The sequence below is a fragment of the Equus quagga genome, chromosome 16, assembly GCF_021613505.1.
Source record: "Equus quagga isolate Etosha38 chromosome 16, UCLA_HA_Equagga_1.0, whole genome shotgun sequence".
Taxonomy (NCBI): Eukaryota; Metazoa; Chordata; class Mammalia; order Perissodactyla; family Equidae; genus Equus; species Equus quagga.
The window spans coordinates 67,398,926-67,418,295 of NC_060282.1; the positions used below are offsets into that span (position 1 = coordinate 67,398,926).

Sequence of the window (19,370 nt, forward strand, 5' to 3'; positions counted from 1 at the left end):
GGGCCAGCCCTGGTGGCCTAGTGGTTAAGTTCGGTGCACTCCACTTTGGTGGCCTGGGCTCGATATCCAGACATGGACCTACACCACTAGTCTGGCAGTGGCCATGCTGTGCTGGCAGCTCACATACAAAATAGAGTGAGACTGGCAATAGATGTTAGCTCAGGACGAATCTTCCTCAGGGGAAAAAAAAAGAAAGAAAGAATATAGAACATTCTTAACCAATCTGAGGAATAGATGCAATTCAAAATATAGAAACTGTCATGATTATCTAGTGGTTATTTCAGGAAAGGGAAGTAAACATCATTCTATCATCACCTAGCATTGTGCTAGGCATTTTACATGGAACATTTCACACCTGAAAACTATTCTATAAAACAGATATTATGCCCATTTTAAATATGAAGAGACTGAAGCTCAGATGGGAAAGTAACTTGACCCAAGTCACACAGCTAGAAGGGTGACAAGTCTGAATTCAGATCGAGATCTGTATATTTCAAAGCCACAGTCTCCCCACTAAATAATAATTACTATATTATATACCATTTACAGCCAGGAAACATTAACTTGCCCAAGGATTGCATAGCCATGTTTAAAGGTCAATTATAGTAGTACTGCTCTGGGTTCATATAGTGCATCTTTTCCGCAGAACTCCAAAAACACTCAACAATTTATTCTCATGACATATCTTTGAGGCCAGGAGGCGCAAGTATTATTTTACCAGATGTGGAATCTGAAAGAACAAAGAGATTCTGCAGTTTGCTCAAGGCCATAGAGTTTGCAGCAAAAGAAAATTAAAATTGAGGTCTTCAGATCCCTAACCCAATACTTATCTCCATTAAAAATGGCTACCTCTCATCAAGTTTGCATTAGATCAGATTCTTTAAGGAATAAACTCTGTGTGTGTGTGTGTGTGTGTTTGGAGAATAATAATAATGATAATAGCAGCTGCCTTTGTTGAGGACCTACCATATGCCAAGTTCTTCCTATATGTTATCTCTAATGCTCGTGACCCTGCAAAAGCTTAAATTTCGTAGCTGACTTGCTCAAGGCCACATAGCAATGTGATAAAGCTGATATTCAAATCTAGGCTTTTTTAGCTTGAAATTCCAGACTTTTTCCACTAAGCCACATCAATACGGGTATAAAATGCCATTCCCAGGCAGAATATAGATGATAATTCACTACTACAAAATGCTACTCTAATAAATATTATGGTAGCACATTAGGTTGTTGTGAAGATTAAATGGATACATTTATATAAAGTGCTCTAGATCAGTCCCTGGCATCAAGTAAGAGTTCAATAGATGATGATGATGGTGGTGGTAAAGATGGTGCTGAATGGAATTGTTTGAAAGGCACTTGACATATTTCTCGTTAGGTTTGATCCCACCAAACCAGCTGCACACATGAATCCTTGTGCCCAGAGAACCAACCTTCTTTTCTTCATCAGGCGTTGTTTACATCCAGGTATATACAATCACTCAAAAACACTAAGACGTGATTACTAAACAGTGATTCGATGCTGTGCCGACGTCAGGGAATGACTCAGAAGAATGAGACGTGGTCTTTGCCCTTAATTTCAAGTTTCAGTGTAGTTGGAAGGGTTAAAATGAAATAATAATAACTTAAGAAATTATTTAAATAATTTTCTCTAGCACCTCGCTCGTAGTAGGTGTGCAGAAAGATTTGTGGAATGAATGCGTGCCGAATTATTGGGACAGACTAATAAGTCAGAGAGGCAGGAGGAGAACTGAGATGATGTTGTCCCACAAAGCAGGAAAGGAATTTACACAAGGGGTGAGTGGTCAGAGAAGACGGAGATGATAGCATTTGGCAATTAACTGACTTACTGATAAACGTCAAGAGAGTAGATAAAAGTGAGACAGTATGACACGTATTTCTGCAAGGGCGCTTTTTAATAAAGCTCATTTCTGAGGCTGACTCCACGCCCCATTAGCAGTTACCTCACCTGAATTCATTCTTTCACATGATTCCTGAAACTCCTGCAGTGCAAAATCATCCCTTCTCATTATTGTGACCATTTAAATGGCTTGCGGCATGAGTTTCAGAGTAATTCTTTAAAAACTCTTTTTCCCGGGTGGGCCCGGTGCCGCAGCGGTTAAGTTTGCATGTTCTGCTTGGGCGGCCTGGGGTTCGCCAATTCGGATCCTGGGTACAGACCTATGCAGTGCTTGTCAAGCCATGCTGTGGCAGGCATCCCACATATAAAGTAGAGGAAGATGGGCATGGATGCTAGCTCAGGGCCAGTCTTCCTCAGCAAAAAAGAGGAGGATTTGCAGGAGATGTTAGCTTAGGGCTAATCTTCCTCAAAAAAAAAAGATTCTCTTTCTTCACCTCCCTCTTTAAACTCTCTAAGTAAGATGACCATTTTAGTTGCAACTATTTCAAGGTTTTATTGCTCAGCCATAAAAATTGTCATGATATCGAACACTAAAATGGCTGTGCAAATGTGTGGTAATTGCATTTCATTAAAATTCTAAGAAGCTTTTCAAAGCCTCTAGCTAATTACTCTATCTAATAGGGTCTATGACTTGTTCAAAGGGTCCTTGGTATGGAAAATAATTGGCATTTTTGTCAGTGGCTCTTGTTTTTACAAGAACGTAGGTATATGTACCTATGTGGTGCATGTAGGTATGTGTGTGTGTGCATGTGTGTACATATCCATGCACATAGGTGTGCATAGTTGGTTGATTTTGTATGATACCTCATCAGTGACAAGGAGAATGCCAGACTTCAGGCTTGGTTAAATTCAACTCTTCAGGAAGGAAACAGCTTTTCCCTTCATCTCTCTCCCATCGTACGTCAGCAAGGAATTTGGCTAATGGGAAAATGCAGGTTGGATCCCAAATAGACCAGTCACAAAAAATTCTACCTACACTTTGTGTTCTATGGGAATCCACTTGTACCCTCAACTCTTTCAGGCCAAAAAAAATTAGAATTTTTTTAATGCATTATTGTTATAAAACTAAGGAAAGTTTTCACTCTAGTTGTGTGTTTTAAAAATTACTGTTTGCACTAAAATTGATGTAAAATGGAACTCCAAAAGACATGAGACTATTATTTTTCAAGAATAAAGTTAGCCACATTTTTCTGTCTGATAGAAAATAGAGCACTTCTTAAGCTTCTGCTTGGCTGTGAATTAGGAATCCACTGGCCACTTCTTCTGCTACTATAGGCATTAAGTAGTCAACTCTTAGTCTTTGAGTACTTGAGGTAGAGATTACTCAGGTGGAGAGATGTCTCAAACCATTTAGATTTAAAACAGATACAGATATAGACAGATACTCAGGCACCACTGATTCCAAACTTTTTGGAGTTACGAAAGGTTATCATTTATTTTGGTAATACTTTTCACCAGCAAGAGTTCTATATGGCATATAATTATTTCTTAATGGGATTGTATATCAGTTTCTGAGAAGCTTTTTGAGAATTTCATGGCACTTCTTCAAGCTAATTGGACATGTCTGGGAGTTTCAACCCAGGCTTGAAAATCACTGGTCTCCACGTTGAAAGGCAGAACCATGGAACAGGCTACATGCAGTTTTCTGCTAAGAGTTCATGAAGATTAAGTTCTGTCACTTATCAGCTAACTGCAGAGAGAGAGTGAAGAGAACCGGTTATTCTCAAATAGAGCACATAGTCCTGCCAGTATACGCAAGCTGGTAGTGTTTATCTGTTCAACTGGAGTCATTTTCTCACCTGGTTACATCAGAACATTTCTAGACACAGCTTCCTTTTCACACCCGCACCCAAAAACGTGCATCCGTCTCCAAGATTCATCCATCTGAGCTGCTTAGACCTAAATATATCCCTTTTCTCCCCTTCCTCATGGGATCCAGCTGTAAAGAGTTCCGGTAACCAGTTACGAATCTAAAGCACTTGTTCTTAACCCCACTTGCACATTAGAATCACCCAGCAAGCTTTTGAAAATCCCAGTGTCCAACCCAGTGTGAGCACCACTGATCTGACACAACTCCCATGTACCTAGACAACTTGACTTCACCAGGTTTTTTAGTTAAATCATCTCTAACTTAGTTAGTCCTTAGACCACTCTTGTTTGGGTTGCCTTTTCATGGTTTTGTAATTAGGTATTTAGTTGCCTTGTCTCTTGAGCCTGCCTCTCGGGATGGAGATGCTGAACATTCAAGATATTCTGGCCAAGCCACAAAAGAAGGTTGTAACCTGATGGGACTTGAAATAACCAAATTCAGAGGCACCAAGAGCATATGGAGCCTACGGCGAAATCATAGAACAAGCCCTCTAGATCTGGGGTTTGGAAAGTCTGTGCTAGAAACAAAGGCAGCTCTGATGATTTCAGCACGTGTGGAAGGCGTGTGACTCCATTAAGAGAAAACAAACCATGACTCTGCATTTTGGTCCTTGGTGAATGGTGGCACATCATTTTGTACACGAGTGTCATTTGTCTGATGATCAAGCGATCTGGGATCCTTGACCAAACTTTGCTTTGAAATCAAGATATAACCCAAAGTATGGTATAGGTACAACAAGGGGGTATGGTGAGGTAATTTGATGTGATGCATAATGTGATGCTTAAAAAGATGCGAAAGAACATCTTTTCTTTAATAACTTTTTATTTATTTTAATATATATTTGGAAATATATAACTGGCACAACAAACATAATTTTTCAAGTTTTATTGTTCTAGCCACAGTTTAAAAATCTGTCCATTCAAAGAAAAGTGTCAATGAACAATTGTGCACAGGAGATACTCATATATGGAAGGAAAAAGACAAAGTTTGACAACACTATGTTATAACATGTTGTAAGAACCGTGGCCAAATTAAAATTAAGGTCAATATTCTTCCTGCTTCCAAAATTGATGTTTTAGGGAGGGAGCAAGGGGAAAATAAAAAGTAAAAGGAAGGTTATCAGGTTTTTAAGTAGGATATGGAGGACCGCCTGAAATGAGCCCCAGGGGAAGCGCTATTATTTAAGCCAGATTGATGCTCAAGGAGCATGGTGGAGCACCCAGACCCAATGCTGTGTCCTATTGACTAGAATTGAGCCCACAGTATCTGCAGCAGGCTTGGAGGAAGGCTGAAGCAGGAAAACCCAATGCCAGCTCCCCATGAGTGTCTCTTGGGAAGGTGGACGATGTCCCTTGGGAGCAGCTTGCTCTGCTGGGTGTGTGGTATTGGTGGAAGGATAGGGAAGGGCACAGAGAAAAAAACCAAACTCATCTGCTAATGTCTGGGGGCTGTGAAAGCTGCCGTGCTCCGTGAAGGACTCAGATTCAACTCATCTTTTCCTTCCTCGTGTGCCACTCCTCCCTGGCTCTCATTAGAAATTCAGGGGCAGAGAACAAAGCAGCCAAGTTTGTTTTTCCAGAGCGAGAGGGGGTCTGGTGAAAACAGCCCTGACAGCTGGGCTCCGTGGCTGGGTGAATTAAGGGCTTTTACATGTTTCGCTCAAGACTCTGTTTAGTCTGGATGCTGAGGATTTATGTATCAATTTTTGGGTCTCGTGTCATTGAGGTAGTTCTGATTTCCAGTGATTTCGTTGTCATCTGTATTTCCCCACAGTGAAAGAAATAACCAAGAGAACCAGGCGTCAGCTTATGGCGGGGTCACTTAAAAGCTTGCCTTTCTTCGGTCGCTCTCTTTAACGGTGTTGCGGGTGCTTCTAGAAACTAGAGCCTCAGTCCTTAATGAAAAACACTTGGATCGGGGTGGTCAGCTGCTTTCCTGTTGGCTTTTGCAGAAGTGGCAGTGCATCGAGGACACGGCCGGCAAGCTTCGCATTCACAAGTGTAAAGGCTCCGGCGACCTGCTGGCCGTGCGGCAGGGCACGCGGCACCTCTACTCGCGCGGCTTCCACGACAAGGACAGAGAGTGCCACTGCGGAGAGCCCGGTTATCGTGCGAGCAGAGGCCAGCGCAAGAGTCAGCGCCAGTTCCTGAGAAACCAGGGGACCCCGAGTAAGCCCTGCACTGTGACAATCTCAGTGGCAGCCCGGGGCCTTTGGGAATGGACGTTAGAGAGACGAGAGGGTTTCTCCTTGTATATTTTCCATGTCATCAAGGCAGGGTTTTAGGGTGAAAAGCAAATAATTGTTCTGTTTAAAATATGAACACTAGTTTGCAATTTTGCTTTGTGAACATTTCCACGTAAGCGTGGAATAAAGATAATTTGCAAAAGCACCAGACACGAAACCTATACACACACATAAGGGGGTAAAGGGTACAGTGAGGGCAAAAGGTAGAGTTTAGGTCAGTTTTATTTTGCCTTAATGCTAATGTTCTGATTTGTCTGCCTTAACTTGCTTTAAAAAAAAAGAAAAAGAAAGATTAAAAAACCCAAGGTTCCAGTGCTTGTGCATTTAATTAATAGGAAAAGCATAATACCTTTTTAAATGGCATTTTGTTTTAGGATAATATATTTTTTTAAATTCTTCTTGACTGGCAGGGTCAAACTAGTAGAATCCAGTGAGAAAAGCCCAGCATTTTCTTTATAAAAACTCCATCAGGCAGCTGTGAGGGTCCTATGATTACAAGGACACGAAAACCCACGGGCCTGCTTTTTCCACAAAAGAATGAGAGTCTAGTGCCATCTAGTGGCCTAATGTGAAAAGTGACTCATTTCTGTGCAAAGTCCTTTCTATGCTGGTTTGGAAATGAAAGAGAAACGTTAAATTCAATTCCAAAATTAAGAAATCAAGTCATTCACTAGAACAACGGAAGCCCATAGAACAGGCTTTTTTATTATGGACTCCACAGATGAACTGTAGGGTCATGAGCCCTCTAGTCTTTTGTCTAAAATTTTAAGTATGTTCTATGTGTATATGCACATTTTTCTGGATGTCCGTAACTTTCAACAGATTCTTAGAGGAATTCATAACCCAAAGGCTGAGAACCTTTGATTTGGGAGGTTTTCTTTCCTCCCTGAGAGAAAATGGCAGGTTCAAGAATTCACACAGATATCAACCGGAAAACCAACAGGGGACAGGGACTCTGACACCCTCCCTTGATGGAAATCGGTTCCCAATGTTCAGCTTAGAGGTCGAGACAACCTCTTCTCTCCTGGGAAGTTAGATGTCGCTCCCCAAGCGCTGACCGTAAAGCACCTTGATTTTTCAATCTTGAGGCAAACGGGAGAAATCTGGGGCCACTTTTTCAAGCTGCATGGAATCATATGTGTATGAGAGAGGGAGTTGGTTCTCCACTTTTCCGCAGTGATGGAGCTCGTGAGCACTCTCAAAGACCTGCCAACTGGCGCAGAGGCCCTCCCTCACGTGGAAACTGCCATCAGAGCAGGATCCCTCATGGAGCGTTAAAATTCTGATTCTGTCACCAGCGCCCTCCAGTTCCTCCTCCAACAGGCTGGAGAGGGAAGGCCGCGTGGGTGTGCCCACAGCCGAGGTGCAGCTGCTAAGGAGGGCCACCCTTGCACGTGAAAGCTCTCACCTAGCACACCGTGAGCCTCGACAGGGGTCTGTAGCGACCAGAAATCAGGCCAGCCTCCCCCAGGCATGACCCTCCCTCTGCCAGGTTTTAAAAATCAGCTGGCTGATGAAAGCTTTTGCAAAATGTAATTTTTCTTAGAACAATCCCTATTATTTGTGCAAATAGAAGGTGTCTAGAGCATTAACCTTTTTGAAAAAGCAGCCCAATATAGTGGGAAGACTAGTCTTTAGAACCTGATACATAATAATTCTAGCTCCCACAGCTGTTGGCTGCATAACCTTGCAAAGTCTACGTTCCATCCAAAGCTTCAATTTTCTCATCCATTAAATAAGGCTAATAATGCCAAATGCATGAGCCTGATTTGACTATCTGATAAGTTTTTTAATGTAAGGATTTATTATAATAATACCTATCTTTCAAGATGGTGGATTAGAGATAAGTATGAGGTGAATAATATACAGCAAAAGGTCAATAAGTGATAATCATTATTATTATTAATACTCTAATTGGGAATAGAGTTTTATCCAAACAAACTGCCTGAGCAGTTCATGTTGAAAACTCAGTGTGGACGTCCACAGCCTGCCGTGAGTGGAAAGAATCTTAGAAATCACCCAGACCTAGCCCTCACTGCCTGGATGAAGGGCCTGAGGCCCAGAGAAGCGTGCCATCCAGCGCCCTGCTCTGCAGTGGCAAAGCCAGGCAAGAGCCTACCCTCCTGACGTGAGTCACAGTGGGCTGTCCACAGCCTCATGCTACCCCCTCAGCAGTGCAGGACGTACTGCTCACCCCTTCCCAAAACGCTCGCCAAGCCAGGTCATGCTTTTCTTCCCTCCTGAACTACCCCGGCCTCCATAAACGACATCCATTTTAACCCGTCTTCCTTTATTTCTAGAGTATAAGCCCAGATTTGTCCATACTCGGCAGACACGTTCCTTGTCGGTTGAATTTGAAGGCGAAATATATGACATAAACCTGGAAGAAGAAGAATTGCAAGTGTTGCGACCAAGAAGCATCGCCAAGCGTCATGATGAAGGCCGCAGGGGGCCTGGAGGTCGCCAGGCAGCCGGCGACGGGGCCGCGATGCTGGCAGGCGGCGGCGATGCTGTGGGCCTGCCCACCACCGTCCGGGTGACGCACAAGTAGGAAACTTTAGGTTTTCGTGAGGGTTGAGTTCAAAGTCATCCCCCCATATTATCATCATTTTGTTCCTTTACAAAAAGTACTATCGCGCGGCTATACGGTGTCAGGAGCTGGCCCACGTAGCCACTGGGCGTTAAAGAAGCAACAAGGAGTCCAGATGAGCGTATGTTTGGACGTGTGCTTTGGGTTTAAGTTCACATTAAGGCTGATCAGCGGGGAATTTGCCAGAGTCTGTCACGCCTTGACTTAGCAGGCGTGGAGCTCTGCCCTTAAGCAGTTACCTTTGTGAGAGTCTAGAAAACAGATGGAAAGCATGCTGCCTAGTTACTGCGGCTCAGAGAGGTTGTACAGTCATGGCCTCAGAAATGAAACAGAACCCAAGCGAGGACTGTGGGTTCTGGAGAAGCTTCCAGAGAGATGGCATGTGTTGGGAATGGCCATCAGATGCGGAAGCACCTGACCTGTCCAGATCCTGGAGAGCAAGGAGGGCCTTGGGAGTGCTGGAGCCAGGACAGGGAGACGATTCCCCCAAAGCTTTCTACCTTGGTTGTTCAGTTCCTTCCCAAATCTGCTTACTCCTTTAGGAGAGAAGTACTTTCTTTCTGAATTTATTGGCAGGGCTTTGTTCTCTCTTTCATTTCATCACCTTGGCGGGGAGGGGTGCAGGAGCTCTGCCAGGACTCTCATCCTTGGGACTGGTCCCCCAGTGCCTGCGGTAGTTATGGTTACACACTGGGGCATTTAGACCAGGATTTATTTTTCATTCCACATTCATTGACCCCCTATCCCACCTGCTCTCTATCCCTGGGGCTGTTTCTTTGCTTCAAACATAATGGGGTACTTCTGCAGGCTCTTTGCAACAAAATGAATGAGATGAATAACCCACTTCTAACTCTGCATTTCTTCCAACAAGCTGTTTCCATGATAACTGTGAAAAACCTCATTCTTTCCTACAGTATTTGGTGAGGCTTTCAAAACCGAGTGTCGTGGTGGGATCTGTTCATGAGGATGTGGGTATTAAATGCTGTCTTGAAAGATGATCTTGGTGATGCTGTCACTCTGACACTATCCTTTGCCCCCACCAGGAGACATCCCCACTTATCCTTGTCTATGGCTCAGCTCTAAACTATTGCTTGTATCCAAATTAAGAGTTTAGAGGATAATTCTGTTCCCTTTGCTATTTCTAATATTTTTTAATATTAGAATCTAAACCTATTTCTAATTTTTTTTTTTGCAGGTGCTTTATTCTTCCAAATGATACAATCCATTGTGAGAGAGAACTCTATCAATCAGCCAGAGCCTGGAAGGACCACAAAGCATACATTGATAAAGAGGTTAGCCATGGCTGTATGGTTGGAAGGTATATTCCAAATGCAGACGCGGCTCGCCAGCCCTGCTGTGTCTGGTGGAACACCCTGTGTGTACACTTCATCTTCTTATAATTGTGTGAAAAATAGAGTAGCAAGGTGTTTCTCTTTCTCCAATGATAGTCCTAACTGACAACAAAATAGTGTGAGAAAAAGAGTGGGGATTGACTCAATGACCTTTTGAAATCTCTGTGAGAAAATGATTCACTTATAAATGAGACATCTGTTCCTGTTTATCTATGACACGTCAGTTGGAATGTCCAATTTGCTGCCAAATTGATTATCATCTCAGATGAATAGCTATAATTACGGGCACAGGAAAAAAGGTGAAAAGAAAGAGAGGTACTTAGTATAGAAAATCTTGATCTTCAAATGTAATTGTTCAAATTCGTGTTTTCCAGATTGAAGCTTTGCAAGACAAAATTAAGAATTTAAGAGAAGTGAGAGGGCACCTAAAGAGAAGAAAGCCTGAGGAATGTGGCTGCAATAAGCAGAGGTGAACATGTCTCCATACCACGGCCTCCCTCCCAAACTCATTTTTGCACACACTGCAGTGGTTAACACTGGGCTCGATTCTCTCTCTTACCAATAGAAAGCTTAATAAATTAAATTCATTATCATGTATTGTAATGACCTAAACTATTTAGGTCAAATTAAATATGTCATAAACCTAAATAGAAGTAAAAAAAAAAAAAAAAAACAAGTCCCATGGAGCTCAGAGAGTTATAAGAAGATAACTGCCTTCCTTCTTTTTTGCTTTGTCTTTGTAAAATGAACTGTTTGATCCAATGCATGATTATGAAGACTCATTTTTTAATCTTCTTGCCTGTAGCTATTACAATAAAGAGAAAGGTGTCAAAAAGCAAGAGAAGTTGAAGAGCCATCTTCACCCATTCAAGTGAGTAACTCTGCCTCCCACACTTGCTGGGAGTGAAGGATTGTCCCCTGGGAGCCTCTGGGAGGCTGCAGGGAATCCTGTGTCCCACGTGGGGCTTCTTGGAAAAAGTAGATTCACCTGGGAGGGCATCAGCTCAAGTTGAAACCAAGCCCACACCCTACCAAGGGGCCGTGGGGTGCTTTTGGGATCCTGAGGGGGAGCCATGTGGCTCATCACGGGATGCTGTAATTCTGTGTGTGTTCTCTGCCCATGTCTGGGCCAGGAACTGGGTTTTCCTGCATGCCCTGCTTTCTGTGGACAGTGACTGGAGATGTGGATGCCCTGGGGAGGTCTGTGTGTTCTGTAGAGCAGCCTACGATCATGTCGAATTCTGAAAGTTGGAAGAAATATACATATTTTTTAAATAATAGTAAAGTTTGCACGTGAAAGGGATTTAGTATTTGAGCCTCCATGAAATTTGAGCCCTTTCTGGAAAAACCCAGTAAGAAAATTATTTCCAGGACTATGTTGTAGGATATTTCAAAGAATTTTAGAAACCTTCTAATCCAAGCCATTTAAACCAACTGACCGTTGACTTCATGGCTGAGAGGTATGGAACCACCAGGACGTTAAGCCATTTGCCCAAAGGGTGTGGCCAGCAGGCTCTGCTGATTCATGTTGACACTTATTTCCATCAATGTTTACATGTAAATAAGGCAGAAAATGTCCATCCTGCTAACGCTCAGTATAATTCTAAGAAAGTTGTCACTCAGTGAGGTTGTCTTCACTATTGCTGATTATATTTTGAGGCCCTCTGTGAAAAATAAAGGTCATCTATGATCGTGGATCTCTTCTCTTGTGTCTAAATATTTGTGTGAGATTCAGAGCAACAATCCTATTTGTAATTGAGAAAGTGCTTTCCGATCATGAAAAAAAAAAAAATCCCTTCTCTTGGAATAGGGAAGCTGCTCAGGAAGTAGACAGCAAACTGCAGCTTTTCAAGGAGAAGCGGAGGAGGAAGAAGGAGAGAAAGGAGAAGAAACGCCAGAGGAAGGGTGAGGAGTGTAGCCTTCCAGGCCTCACCTGCTTCACGCACGACAACCACCACTGGCAGACCGCCCCGTTCTGGAACTGTAAGTGGCTCGTTCTAGATGCCCCTTGCTGCCCCCACGCAGAGAGGCAGTGACTCCCACTGCAGTTACTTAGACTAGAATTCAGCAGCATAAAACCAGGGACCTAGGAAGATTCAGGAGGAAAGCATCACATTATCTTCTATACCGGCGACTAGCATCGTTTTGCCAAAAATGACGTTTTTCTTTAGAAATTTTTATAGGTACTTTGTTTGAAAACGCCAAGCTCTCCCTGGGGTTTTATCCTGACGATGTTTCCCACAGGACCCAGCGCCTGACAGAGTTCCTGCCCAGGAAGACTGCTCTATAACTACATAAGTGGATGAACAATTTTACCCCAGATATATTTTGTTTCTCCTTTATTTCAAGTGCATACTCTAAGTATAACAAAAGGAAGTAAAACCTCCTTAAATGCAGCATCCATATCCTCTTTATTCTCAGTCCCCTTTGGTACCTAGCACCATGCTTGCAAAATAACAGGGACTCTACAAAGTATTGGGTGTTACGTAGAATTGCCGAGGATGTGAAATAACAATTGTGCATTTTTTAAAATTAATGCTTAGATTTGCTTTAGTGGTCTGTACACACTATTCTCCGAGGCCACATAAAAATAGTATCCTAAATTCTGGTGGCGCCTCATTCAATGGAAGGTTCACCAGCCCCTTGGAGTAGCTAAAACACCTGATCTTCTCATGGAAAGGCTTGCAGGAGCCCCCCAGGGTCAGCGTTCCTCAGCCTGGGACTGGAGACCCCCCCGGTATCCACAGACCCTTCTGGGGGAGATCGGGTGCCTGTCCATGAGAATTTTTGTTTTATCTTTCTGTTTCGAAGCTTCTTGATTTTGGTGTCCGCGTTTGCATTGATGTTTACAGTCACGTGGAGGCCGAGTGGACTCTTACAGGCAGAGCATTTAACTTGTCGTGTAGTTCCCTAAACCGGGGTGTGGGGCTCTCTGAGGGTCGTTCAGTTTGCTGGGGGTCTGTTCTCCGCCAGGCTCTGGGCCGAGCTCTGGGACACAGCAATGAGCAAGATGCTCTTGTCCTCGGCCCTCAAGATACTTACATGCCAATGTGGGGTGGGGAGGCAGGGGAAAGAAAGTAAATGAAAGAAACTAATGACGAGGTTTGGTGATGCTGTGAAAGAAATGGTGGTCAAGTTTTTAAAGGGCACCGTTTTAGAGAGGGTGGGGATGACAGCCTTGGTGAAGAGGTGAAATTTCAGCAGAAACCTGAGGGCCGAGGGAAGTAATCCACGTGAAAGGGGTGTGGGTGGGAGGGCAGCTCCCTGGGCACAGCTTCCTTCAGCAGGCTCCTGAGGAAGTCATGAATCTGTGGTGTCCAGGACTGGTCAGCTGGGTTAACAATGGAGTATTGAGAACATGGAATTATAGTTTGCTTGTGCCTGATGTCAGGGGTACTTCATACCTCCAACTGCTGCTCCCCATCTGAGCTGAGCCCACCCTGTGCAGGACACCTTGCTTACCTCGACCACTGCAAACCCTCCTGTGTGTCTCCCAGACTCCTCTCTTGCTGTTCTGCTCAAAGGAGTTAGTGATCACATGATGACATCTGTTTTTCTTGGGACAAAGAGCAAAATATTTTAACATATCCATGTGTGCTATGTTCCTGTCCTACTCTGGTCCCATTTCCTCCCATTCTCGCCTACTTCAGCAGCTTGGCTCTTCTCTCCGCCTCAAACATCCTAAGCTCCCTCCCACCTCAGGGCCTTTGCACACACTGTTCCTTCTACCTAGAAGGCTTTGACCCTTTGCCCACCCAAAACCCTGTGCCTATTACAGACCTACTCACCCTTCAGAGCTCAACTGTAATGTCACTTCTCATGGAGACCTTCCTGGTGCCTCAGACTAGTTAAGCCCCTTTTGTACACACTTTCAGCGTGCTTTTTCTCCATAGGACTTATCACATTTATAATTACATGGTTGGGTTTTTTTGCTTTTGTTTTGGTTTAATATTTGTCTCTCCAGCTTGACTATATGTTTCTCGAGATAAGAAGTCAGGTCTGTGAGGCCTCTGACACAAAGGAGATGCTCAGTAAATATTAGGTGAATAAAGAAACAAGCAAACCACCCAGTCCAAGATCAAATCAACTCATGTCCGTTTAACTAAGCTTTGAGTGCCTGCCACTGAGTATCACTGTGCTGGTCACATGAGGAACGTAAAATAGTCCCCTGCCGTCGAGGACCTTCATTTTAGTGCGTCGCTCCACTGTTTCAGGAGCAGAGGGGACTTGATTTCATTCAGTACCAAAGTTGATGCTCTTTTTGGAATACAATGTATTCTTTTTTTTATTCTTTTGAGGAAGATTAGCCCTAGCATGGGCCACCAATCCTCCTCTTTTTGCTGAGGAAGACAGGCCCTGAGCTAATATCCATGCCCATCTTCCTCTACTTTGTATATGGGACGCCTACCACAGCATGGCTTGGCAAGCAGTGTGTAGATCTGCACCTGGGATCCGAACCAGCAAACCCCAGGCCGCCAAAGCAGAGCACGCAGACTTAACTGCTGCACCCCTGGGCCGGCCCCCTATACAATGTATTCTTGATGCTCATTGTACTGATATTCTAGGATGGAGCTTTCAGCATTTTTTTCACAATGAGCCACAGTAGCAAATACATTTTCTATCAGGATCCTGTACATACACAAATACCTATGTATCTATGTGTGTATATGTGGCTTATATGATATATATGTAATACGTGGATAGAAATAGAAGTTTCAAGAAGTAATACTGTGTGTGGTACACTTTGGTATTTTTTATGTATTCTATTTCCTATTTTAATGATGTTATTCCTATGAGCCCTTGGTATATTACTAGATATTCAACACCATTAAAAAAAAAATAGAGGGGCCGGACCTGTTACACAGTGGTTAAGTTTGGCATGTTCCGTTTCAGTGGCCCAAGTTCACAGGTTCCGATCCCAGGTGCCAACCTACACCACTCATCAGCCATGCTGTGGTGGCAACCCACATACACAATAGAGGAACATTGGCACAGATGTTAGCTCAGGGACAATCTTCCTCAGCAAAAAAAAAGAAAAAAACCAAATCCACCCAGGCACATGATCCTCTAATGCAATTGTCTCTAAACATTTTTGATTATGTATCCATATCAGGTTTTTAAATGAACGCGCAGCCTATATTTAATTATATACTTGTACTACTACACTAATGTATTAATATGTCTTAGGTATTATAAAAATACTTAAAATAGAAATTTAAAATTATGAGATAAAGGTAAAGAAAAGAGTTTTTAAAAGTCATTTTATTTTTATTCTTTGGAGGTTCCAAAACGTTTTGCTCTCGTTTATCAAATGTGCTGTCTTTTTTTTTAAATCTTGGTGTCACACTTTACGATACCTTGAGTCAAAGGTTCCGTTTAGTTTTGCTACATGTTCTTAATGACTGCCTTGATATGAGAGAGGAGACAGGGGGACGTGCCAATTCAACAGATGCGCATCATTGGCATAACGAGTAAATCATGACATTCATTTTTTCAATACTGCCATCAACTAAGTAGCCATTTTTTTAGAAATTACACTTTTAAATTTCCATCCTCCCTGAGATTTATCATTTATTCTTGCAAAGCAATCAGAAGGTATTGTATTTGTGTATTTTATCAAGGGAGTCCAAAATCCATTTAAATTGTTGGTTTGGAAGATTTCTACACGGATTAGAAAATTCCGGTTCCATGATATTTATTTGTGTAAATGTGAGCTAAGCGCTCACATACAAATAATAGAAATTATAAATAACAGATTTCGAGCACTTTCAATGAAAATTCATAGAATGATGAAACATCCCAATCATCTATCTTTAAGATATTCTGTTTTGCATATCTTAATGTTTGAATATCTAAATGTGCTAGACAGCACATTTCTGAAGTTCAGTTATCATTGTAGCAAATTTGGAAGGTTTGTCTTTCTGTAAATCGTCGGTGGAGCACCAATGATTTTAAGGGCAGTGAATTATTCTGCACAACAGTGTGATGGTAGATACGTGCCATTGCGCATTTGTCCGAACCCACATAACGTACACCACCAAGAGTGAACCCTCGTGTACACTAGGACCTGGGGTGATTATGATGTGTCTGTACAGGTTCATCACTTGTCACCAATGTCCCACTGTGGTGAGGAATGTTGATAGTGGGGGAGGTTGTGCATATGTGCAGACAGCCGGTATTCTCTGGGAGTTCTCTGTGCCTTCTGCTCAATTTTGCTATGAACCTAAAACTACTTTAAAAATAGTCTATTAAAACAAATTTTTTTAAAAATCATCTCTCACTCATTGTTTAAAATATGGCTTTTAACTTAAGGAGACAGAGTTAGTATGTTTAATACTGCATAGGGCGGTGGCATGTAGTGGTTAAGAGTAAACCTTCTGACCAGACCCCTAGTGCTGCCATTTGTCAGCTGTGCAACCTTAGACAACTTACTTCACCTCTCTGTGCCTCGGTTTTCCCATCTGTATAATGGAAGCAATAATAATCTGTCTCATAAACTTTTTTTAAGGATTAAATGAGTTAATGCATGCAAAGTATATAGTGCACAATGAATGCTCAGTAAGTGTACCTATCCCAATTGTTTTAAAAATATTTGCTAAACTGCACATTTCTGAAATTCGGTTATCATTGCAGCAAATTTGGCACCTTTGTCTTTCTGTAAAAGAAGAGTGGGTGATTTGTTTTTTAAATTTGACATCTCTTTTACATACTTTCTGAAAATTAACAAGTGAACCTCTGTGTGGTACGAAAGATGCTCGTGGTCACAGCCGGTCTCCTATTAAAATGTTGCGAAGTCTACAGTGATCCCAAACTGCATCATCCCAGAATTCCCTGAGCTGGGCTCAAGGCTTCTCCAACCCCCTCCACACTTCAAAGTCTGCTCTCTTTCCACGCACCATTTGTGACATGTGGCCATCTGACACACAGGACAAGCGAGGGCACCAGGTCCATCTCTTTATTAAATAACCATTTTTTTCCTTTTTTAAAAAAATGATAAAAAATAACCGTAAATAGAAGTTCTGGTATGTTCCTCCCCATTCTCCAATCATTCACCCTATTTTGGAGACCGCTGCCTCACCGAGCTACGAGGAGGGTAAAGTAGCGTGCCAGCACTTCACCCCAGGCTTCAGCCTGTTATTGCCATCATAGAGCGCCATTGTTTTTCCCATTTTCACCTCGTCTCACAGCAAATTTGTATAGAGAGGGGGGAAAAGATAGTTATTTTTAACATCTAACCACGTTGTATTACGAGAAGGAAAATGTGACCCTTACAGTGTAGAGATAAGGAAACATTAGAAAGGCGAATCTGCCTACGTGTTTTCATTCTTTGTCTGGCTTTTCTTTTTGACCCACAGTGGGATCTTTCTGTGCTTGCACGAGTTCTAACAATAATACCTACTGGTGTTTGCGAACAGTTAACGAGACCCACAATTTTCTTTTCTGCGAGTTCGCCACTGGCTTTTTGGAGTATTTTGATATGAACACAGATCCTTATCAGGTAAGTCAGTACGTTTTCATTTTATGAAGGTTGTGGAAGACAGAATCGCCACAATATGAGCTTCAATTGATTGTCCTGGCCTCTTCGTCCGCAGCTCACAAATACAGTGCACACAGTGGAACGCGGCATCTTGAACCAGCTCCACATCCAGCTGATGGAGCTCCGAAGCTGTCAAGGGTACAAGCAGTGCAACCCAAGACCTAAAGGCCTTGAAGTTGGTATGGAAAGGAAAATGTTTTTGTCTTACATTACCTGGGAAATTCTTTGTGTTATCAAGTTTTCTGCCTTTGCAAAGTTTATATGCCTAGAAACACGAAGTTTGGGATATTGGAGGAGAAACTTTCCAGGCAATTCCAAACATAATTTGTTCTGTAAGTTTAGCTCTGGTGCATTCATGAGAAATTTAATGCGCCAAAAGATTTGGTGAGCATTTCATCCCACTCTCTCCCACAGGCCTATTCTATTAGTAAACCTCCGTTCCTGATAGAAGAATCCACTGGAAGATGGGATGAAAAGCTTTGGGGATTTATTTGTTATTGCTGCCAACTGTCATAAGATATATGCTAAGTAAATCAGGACATCCTAATTTTTTTAAGAGAAATTGGATGGAAACACACAGTGCCCTATTCCTATCACAGTTTGGAGCTCCCCCAGTTGGACCCCTGCCCACGACACAGTGCGTTAGATTCCTTTTGCCAGTATTTCTAGAGATATTTGAGCAATTTATTGTCTGGGAATCTAAAAGTAAAAGAGGGCCTGTATAGAATGAGCCAGGGGTTCCCTCCCCGGTCTACAGTGTTAAACTGCCTTAATTCTCCTTTGGCTCTTAGAATTGCAGCTCTTTTCAGTGCCTGTCCCAGCTCTTTTCTAGTTAATGAGAATACTTATTTTCTCATAATTCCTGTCGAAATGTAAATACCAGCTGTCCATAGGAGGAAGGAGAAAGAGCTGAAGCTAGCCAACGGCACTGGCATCCGCACAGCATGCCAACCCCAAAAGGGTGAAGAGCTGGACTCAAGGGCAGTGGGGTGCAATTTGCAGGAACCCTCTGTTGTGCAGCCGAGTTTTCTCAGTGTTTCAAGCTTGTGTCTCTGTGGGTCCCGTGCAGAGCCAGCATCACCGGCAATAAAAGTTGGCAGCTCCGTGGGTCATGCGACTGAAGTGATGGGGGTTGGGGGGACATCCTAAAATGATCAACATCATCACTTGTCATTTCCACCGTTGTAAGGTCCTGAGCGCTTTCGAGCTATGAGCGTCCCATAAAGAATTACGAATCCCCGGGGGAGAGGTCAGCTCCCAGCTCTCAGTCAGCACTTCTCAATTAACCCCTCAGTGGAATTAGTTGCCAGTCAGAAGAGTCGTGTCTTGACTTGCAAAATAGGTCTTTTGACCCCACTCAGCTCAGATCTTTTCAGATTTGCTGCTTATCTGTTGACCTTTTCCTCAAATCTTACCCAAGAAAGCCCACTAAGGCCTGGAAACTAAACCAACTGTTAGAAGCACTAGTAACATTACACCCAGATATTTCTGCCCCAAAGAACATACCACTCTTATTGGTGATGACATAACAGCTCTACTTAGTGAAATCCGATAGAGTCTTTTATGGTGAAGTGTCACACCGGGTGGAGCCGATTATTGCTGTTACACTTCAAGTAGTCCTCTCCACCTTCTAGACGATTCCTAAGGGACGTGATTATTGCCCATTTTTTCCCAAGCATTTTGTCTAAAAATAACCAAAATTTAACTTTTACTGAGACTTACGTGGACTTCTGGAAGTACTTTTCTTACTGCTTTTAAATGGGCTCTGCCCCTCTCTTACCCCCACCTCCTTTTTCATGTGAACTCTTCTATGTTTTAGCTTAAACCTTTTTATTTATAGCTTTCAGTTCTCATT

General features: G+C 42.8%; 1 protein-coding gene across 4 annotated transcripts in view; it reads left to right on the forward strand.

Moving 5' to 3' along the window:
- Window positions 1–19,370, forward strand: part of SULF1 (sulfatase 1) — a 176,750-nt gene that overhangs the window by 139,678 nt on the left and 17,702 nt on the right. For all 4 annotated transcript variants that reach the window (XM_046642716.1, XM_046642717.1, XM_046642718.1 and 1 more), the window contains 8 exons: window positions 5,743–5,959; window positions 8,337–8,583; window positions 9,822–9,918; window positions 10,353–10,447; window positions 10,784–10,849; window positions 11,789–11,961; window positions 17,334–17,476; window positions 17,571–17,694. In XM_046642716.1, coding sequence (XP_046498672.1) covers window positions 5,743–5,959; window positions 8,337–8,583; window positions 9,822–9,918; window positions 10,353–10,447; window positions 10,784–10,849; window positions 11,789–11,961; window positions 17,334–17,476; window positions 17,571–17,694 — 1,162 coding nt within the window. The remainder of the gene's footprint in view (window positions 1–5,742; window positions 5,960–8,336; window positions 8,584–9,821; window positions 9,919–10,352; window positions 10,448–10,783; window positions 10,850–11,788; window positions 11,962–17,333; window positions 17,477–17,570; window positions 17,695–19,370) is intronic.